We start from the raw sequence: 7,731 nt of genomic DNA, 5'->3' as shown, positions 1-7,731 counted from the left end.
AAAGACTGGTCTTCCCAGTGACACACGCACGCCATGAATTTAAAAAATGTTGAGATGGCTGTATGGCAACATATGGACATTTGTCTTCCTAATGCTGGTCAAACCATTCACATTACAGGAGAGACATTCTATGCTGCAGCAGGAGTTCCTCAGTGTGGAACACCACAGCAGCACTGGCAAGAGAACAGCTCTCTGATGAAGACTTGCCACAACTTATTCTTGGATCTCAGGCACGCAGGGCCGAATAATTCTCCCTAAAAAAAAATTTAGGGCTGTGAGAAATAGAAGGCCATTCAGGCTCTTTGAGCCCACTCTGCCTTTCAATAAGATAATGGCTGATCCAACATTCCTCACATGCACTTTCCTGCTCTTTCCCTATGACCCTTGATTCCTTACTTTTCTATCTTAGCCTTAAATATACACAAGGATTCTGACCCACACCTCTCTTGTGGCAAGGACTGCCAAAGACGCATTACCAATTGAGAGAAATTCCCGCTCATCTCAGTCTTAAATTGGTGCCTCTTTCTCCTTAGTCTATACCCACTCGTCCTGGACTCTTCCATGAGGGGAAACATCCTCTCAGCATTTACCCGGTCAAGCCCCTTAAGAAATTTATATATTTCAATGAGATCACCTTTCATTCTTCTAAACTCCTCTAATGAGTAGAGTCATAGTGTGGAAGCAGGTGATTTAGCCCATTGAGTCCACACTGGCCTCAGAACAGCATCCCATCCAGACCCAAACCCTTCCCCCCCACTTATGCCTGTAACCCTGCATTTTCCATGGCTATTCCACCTAAGCCTGCACATCTCTGGACTGTGGGGAGTTCCAACCTGTTTTAACTTCTGCTCATAAGACCTCCATACCAGGGATCATTCTAGTGCACCTTCTCTGAACTGCCTCCAATTAAATATTTTTACTTAAATATGGGGCCCAAAACTGTTCACAATCCTCCAGATTCTTTTGATAGCCACAGTCGATTAAGCTAGTAAATTAATAGAGTCAGTAAAGAAAAATGTGCACCTTACAGACTGCCTTTTACAAACTCAGGGTGACCCAAAGTGCTTCAGAACCACAGAAGTACAGTTTGAAATGTGGTCACTGCTATATTCTAGGAAATATAGCAGCCAATTTCTGCAGAGCAAGATCCCCTGACCAGTGATGAGAAGGCCTGCATTTTGCACAAAGTATTGGGCCTCTGAAAGCACTTTACAGCTAACTTTGACCATGTTTGAAGTGGTCACTGTCAGAGTTGGAAACTAAGTAGAAAACTATAGCTAGCTCCCTCAAATAATATGGTGAGGATGAATTAATCTGCTTTGGTGGTGTTGATTAAGGGGTAAGGCCAGGTTAGGACATTGGGAATAACTGACCCTGAGTTTCTGCATTGGTTGCAGTTGGCAATTTGAGCAGATTATTCCATCAGTAGGTCCACAATGCTCTCTCTGTGTGTTGAAAGTGATGTGATTGTGTCAGATAACAATCACACAGCAATTATTACCTGGACATACTTCAATCATTTCAACATGTTCTTTTAAAAGATACATTTTAATTCATTCAATATGAATCCTTTAGACAAAGATGAAGCCAAAAATGAACCAAGACCAAGTAGAATGTATGAAAATTTACTTTTCTTCCACTTTAAACTATGACAGGATAACGCAGTTAAGTACAGTACATATTAAAGGTAAATATTATTGCTTACATACAAAACTGCAGATACAAATACATTTCTTCTCAGCAAGAACCGCTAAGAGTTTAATACATTTCTTTTGCAAAAAGAAGAAAAACAGAAAAATCAAAACGAACCCTCCCTCCCACTAACTGCTGTGATACCCTTGCACATAGTTGCTTCATTGCAGTCTTTGTCCCCAACGCTTAAAGAAACGGCTTGAATGCATCAGTCATCAATAAATAGTTCTGAATCTGTGCAGGGAAAGAAGGAAGGCATTTCGCAAGAATGAGGGCAACCCAGGCAGAGTTGTGTCCATCAGCTATACCTGCTGCTCTCGCTGTGGCTCCGATGGCGAGAGTAACTCCGATCACTCCTACTGTACGATCGGTATGACCTGTAGCTTCTGTCCCAGCTTCTAATCGATTCAAGGGGAACAAATAAACATTAGACAGTCTTTCAGCTTAAAGGAAGGAATAAACCACTGTTCATGTGAAGACTGCATTACGGTAAGTGTGTGTTGAAGTGAAGAAGGGCAGAGTAATTATTTTTTTCTTTATTCTTGTACAGGAAGTCAGCATTTGTTGTCTATTCTTAGTTGTCCTTGAACTGAGTGGCTCTCTAGGCTTTTTCAGAGGGCAGTAAAGAGTCAGTCGCATTGCTGTGGTATATGGTGACATGTAGGCCAGACCAGGTAAGGACAGCAGATTTCCTTCACTAAAGGGAATTGGTGTTCCACATGGGTTTTTATGACAATCAACGGCAGTGGCTATCAGACGTGCTTTTTATTACAGATTTTTATTGAATTTGAAATTCACCAGCAGCCATAGTGGGATTTGAACCTATGTGCTAGGACACGAGCCTGTGCCTCTGGATTACTAGGCCAGTGACATTCCCACCATTTCACTGCTTCCTTCTGCCGATTACAGTTATATTGCTTGCAAGATTGGGCCTGATGGTCATATCTCATTTTATCAAAATAATGCTGGTCAGGAACCCTCACACAACATTTGGAAAGATGTAATACATCTTTCACAATATATATTAATGATTTGGATAAGGGAACAAAATGTAACATCTCCAAGTTTGCAGATGATACCAAGTTGAGTAGGGGTGTGAACTATGACGAGGATACAGAGATCCTTCAGCATGATCTGGACAGGTTGGGTGAGTGGGCATATCAATGGCAGATACAGTATAATTTGGATAAATGTGAGGTTATTCACTTTGGAAGCAAAAACAAGAAGGCAGATTACTACCTGAATGGCTATAAATTGGGAGAGGGGAGTGTGCAGTGGGACGTGGGTGTCCTTGTGCACCAGTTGCTGAAGGTAAGCATGCAGGTGCAGCAGGCGGTAAAGAAGGTAAATGGTATGTTGGCCTTCATTGCGAGAGGTTTCACGTACAGGAGCAGGGATGTGTTGTTGCAGTTATACAGGGCCTTGGTGAGACCACACCTGGAATACTGTGTGCAATTTTGGTCTCCTTTTCTGATGAAGGATGTTCTTGCTCTTGAGGGAGTGCAGTGAAGGTTTACCAGGCTGATTCCGGGGATAGCGGGTCTGACGTATGAGGAGAGATTGACTAGGTTGGGATTGTTTTCGCTGGAGTTCAGATGAATGAGGGGGGATCTCATAGAGACTTATAAAATTCTAACAGGACTGGACAGGGTAGATGCAGGGAGGATATTCCCAATGGTGGGTGTGTCCAGAACCAGGGGTCGGAGTATGAGGATTCCGGGTAGACTATTTAGGACGGAGATGAGGAGATATTTCTTCACCCAAAGAGTGGTGAGCCTGTGGAATTCATTACCACAGGAAGTAGTTGATGCCAAGACATTGAATGTATTCAAGAGGCGGCTAGATATAGCACTTGGGGCAAATGGGATCAAAGGTTATGGGGAGAAAGCAGGATTAGGTTATTGAGTTGGACGATCAGTCATGATCGTGAAGAATGGCGGAGCAGGCTCGAAGGGATGAATGGCCTCTTCCTGCTCCTATCATCTATGTAATCTTAGAGAACTATACTAAAGAGACAGGGTAATGAGAGACTGAAGCAGCTTCTTTGAGGAAGGGAAGGTTACTTTGGTAGTCCCACCACTAAACTTATTTTCAGGATGCAAGTATTGGGTATTGCCTGTCTCTTGTACAACAGGGAGCCTTGTGCAAATGGTGACGAATCAAACCAGCTGTGATCTTACTGAATGGTGGAGGACGCTCAAGGACGCCGAGTGGCCTACTTCAGCTCCTAATTCCATGCTCATATGACACCAACACTTAGTACTGGCTCTCCAGCACCCTATTCTTTGTGTGCTAGGTTGCACAGTTGTCTCTGGTTGGAATAGAAGGGGAATGGGAGACAGCAAAGAGCTAAATCCTGACATATGCGCATATGGCTGCTACAGGCATTACCAATAGGAATCCTAGCTCCCTTCTGTCTCCTACCTAAATCCCTTGCCCTGGCTACGGGGACCGCTGTGGAAATGACTGCTTGATGCCAGTCCAAACTGACTGCTTGATGCCAGTTGATTTTGGGATCTACCTGCTCTGCACAGATACACACTGCTCTATGATGTGACATTATCAGCAAGTGTTCTGTAGGCTCTCACACGGGTGAGTGACGACACAAAGCATTATGAACAGCAGGGATGCTGATCCAGCACCACTGCAAAATGGGATTGTCGTCAGTAGGTGTTTGTGCACGAGCCAAACATAATAAAGCAGAATTTCCACTGGATGGCAATCAATATTAAATTCACCAGCGCAACACAGAGCAGTAGAGCAAAGGAACAGGTCATTCAGTGCACCATGCCTGTGCTGACCATGATGCCATACTAAACTAATCTCATCTGTCTGCATACAGTCCATATCCCCCTATTCCCTGCCTGTTCATGTGTCTGTCTAAATGCCTCTTAAACATCATTATCGTATGTGCTTCCACCACCTCTCCCAGCAGTGCATTCCAGACACCTACCACCCTCTGCGTAAAAAAACTTCCCTTGCACATCTCCTTTAAACGTTCTCCCTCTCACCCTAAACCTAGGCCCTGACCATTTGACATTTCCATCCCGGGAAAAAAGACTCTGACTATCCACCCTGTCCATGCCTCTCACAATTTTATATACTTCTATTAAGTCACCCTCCAGCCTCTGACACTCTAGTGAAAACAATCCAACTTTGTCCAACCTTTTCTTATAGCTAATGCACTCTAATCCAGGCAATATCCTGGTAAACCTCTTTTGCACCCCCTCCAAAGACGCCACATCCTTCCTTTAGTGTGTCAACCAGAACTGCACACAATATTCCAAACATGGCCTGACTAAAGTCTTATATAGCTGCAACATGACTTACCAACTTTTATACTCCATGCCCTGACCAATGAAGGCAAGCATGCCATACGCCTACTTTACCACCTTATCCACTTGTGTTGCCACTTTCAGGGAGCAATGGACTTCCACCCCACGATCCCTTTGTATATCAATGCTCCTAAGGGTCCTGACATTTACTATATACTTTGCTTTTGCATTTGACCTCCCAAAATGCGTCACTTCACACTTGTCTGGATTAAACTCCATCTGCCATTTCTCTGCCTAACTTTCCAACTGATCTATATTCTTTGATAATCTTCCTGACTATCCACAATTCTACCAACTTTTGTGTTGTCTGCAAATTTACAAATCAGACCACCCACATGTTCACATAAATTATTTATGTATATTGTAAATTACAACGGTCCCAGTATTGGTCCTTGTGGAACACCACCCCTGGTCACAGTTCTCCAGTCAGGAAAACACCTCTCCACAACTACCCTCTGTCTTCTATGGCCAAACCAATTTTGTATCCAATTTGCCAACTTACCATGGATCACATGAAACTTAATCAAACTTAAAACACAAAAATTTGACTTTTAGAAATCAAGATTGTTTGTTATAAACTCAATTTCAATAAGCTCTGAAAGGTATATTATCGGAGAACATTACTGCTTTTCCTTCTTCTCCATGTGATCTCTCTTACACTTTAGACTTACACAAATAAAAGCTGGGCCAAACCATTCCATGCAGATGTTAACGTGAGATTATCAGCCTTCCAATACTAATCCTATACATGTTCTTCTATTTCTCTCTCCCTCATGTACTTAACTAGTTTGCCTTTAAAAGCATCAATATTATTCAACTCAAACTCTACTTATGGTAGTGACTTCCACATTTGTACCACTCTCTGGATAAAGAGGTTTCTCCTGAAATTAACATCATATCTACCCATGTCAACTCCCAGCCTACTCAGTTCTAGATAAAGGAGTCCCAGCTTCTTCAGCCTTCCTTGAGAAGTACATGCTCTTAGTTATGTCATCAACCTTGTTAATCTTCTTTGCACATTCTTAAGACATTCTGTAACGTGGAGACCAAGCGCAATGACAATAACTGAAAGGAGACACAACAAAAATTCATCCCTAGGGAAAAGAAGCAGGGAGGATGAGGCAGCCGTGGTTGACTAAGGAAGCCAGGGATAGCATAAAAACAAAAGAGAAAGCATATAATGTAACAAAGGGCAGTAGGAAACCAGAGGATTGGGAAGCTTACAAAGACCAACAGAGGGCAACAAATAAAGAAATAAGAAGGAAGAAGATTAAATATGAGGGTTAGCTAGCCAGTAATATAAAGGGGGACTGTAAGAATTTATTTAGATACATAGACAGCAAAAGAGAGGCAAAACTGGAATTTGGACCCCTGGAAAATGACGCTGGATAGTAGTGGGGAACAAGGAAATGGCTGAGGAACTGAATAATTATTTTGCGTCTCCAATGATTATTGGAAAGGATTCTGAGAGATAGTATTTATGATTATTTGGAAAAGCGCAGTTTGATTAGAAATAGCAGCATGGCTTTGTGAGGAGCAGGTCATGCCTCACAACCCTCAATGAATTCTTTGAGGATGTGACAAAACACATGGATGAAGGTAGAGCAGTGGATGTGGTGTATATGGATTTTAGCAACGCATTTGATAAGGTTCCCCATGGTAGGCTCATTCAGAAAGTAAGGAGGCATGGGATTCAGGGAAATATGGCTGTCTGGATACAGAACTGGCTGTACAACAGAAGACAGAGGGTGGTAGTAGATGGCAAGTATTCAGCCTGGAGCTCCGTGACCAGTGGTGTTCCACAGGGATCTGTTCTGGGACCTCTTTGTTTTGTGATTTTTATAAATGACTTGGATGAGGAAGTGGAAGGGTGGGTTAGTAAGTTTGCCGATGACAGGAAGGTCGGTGGAGTTGTGGATAGTGTGGAGGGCTGCTGTAAGTTGCAACGGGACATTGACAGGATGCAGAGCTGGGCAAAGAAGTGGCAGATGGAATTCAACCTGGAAAAGTGTGAAGTGATTAATTTTGGAAGGTTGAATTTGAATGCAGAATACAGGGTTAATGGCAGGATTCTCGGCAGTGTGGAGGAACAGAGGGATCTTGGGGTCCACATCCATAGAGTTCTCAAAGTTGCCACCCGAGTTGATTGAGTTGTTAAGAAGGCGTGCGGTGTATTGGCTTTCATTGGCAGGGGGATTGAGTTTAAGAGCCACAAGGTTATGCTGCAGCTCAATAAAACCCTGGTTAGACCACATTTGGAATATTGTGTTCAGTTCTGGTCACCTCATTATAGGAAAGATGTGGAAGCTTTAGAGAGGGTACAGAGGAGATTTACCAGGATGCCGCCTGGACTGGAGGGTAGGTCTTATGAGGAAAAGTTGAGGGAGCTAGGGCTTTTTTCATCGGAGCGAAGAAGGATGAGAGGTGACTTGATAGAGGTGAAAAAGATGATGAGAGGCGTACAAGATGATGACAGGCATAGATAGAGTGGATAGCCAGAGACTTTTTCCCAAGGCAGAAATGACTATCACGAGGGGGCATAATTTTAAGGTGATTGGAGAAAGGTAAAGGGAGATGTCAGAGGTAGGTTCTTTACATAGAGAGTGGCGGGTGCATGAATGCACTGCCAGCAGTGGTAGTAGAGTCAGATACATTAAGGACATTTAAGTGACTCTTGGATAGGCACATGGAGGATAGTAAAATG

General features: G+C 43.1%; 1 protein-coding gene across 5 annotated transcripts in view; it reads right to left on the bottom strand.

Moving 5' to 3' along the window:
• Window positions 1-1,532: 1,532 nt before the first annotated feature.
• nktr (natural killer cell triggering receptor) overlaps window positions 1,533-7,731 on the bottom strand; it is a 76,934-nt gene continuing 70,735 nt past the window's right edge. For all 5 annotated transcript variants that reach the window (XM_048613112.1, XM_048613135.1, XM_048613126.1 and 2 more), the window contains one exon: window positions 1,533-2,090. In XM_048613112.1, the coding sequence (XP_048469069.1) occupies window positions 1,991-2,090 (100 nt within the window). In that variant the 3' untranslated portion in view covers window positions 1,533-1,990. The remainder of the gene's footprint in view (window positions 2,091-7,731) is intronic.

Source organism: Rhincodon typus, chromosome 2 (assembly GCF_021869965.1).
Source record: "Rhincodon typus isolate 14 chromosome 2, sRhiTyp1.1, whole genome shotgun sequence".
In the NCBI taxonomy this organism is placed as follows: Eukaryota; Metazoa; Chordata; class Chondrichthyes; order Orectolobiformes; family Rhincodontidae; genus Rhincodon; species Rhincodon typus.
Note: the sequence above shows the minus strand (reverse complement) of the source record. Positions and strands in the feature narration are given on the sequence as shown.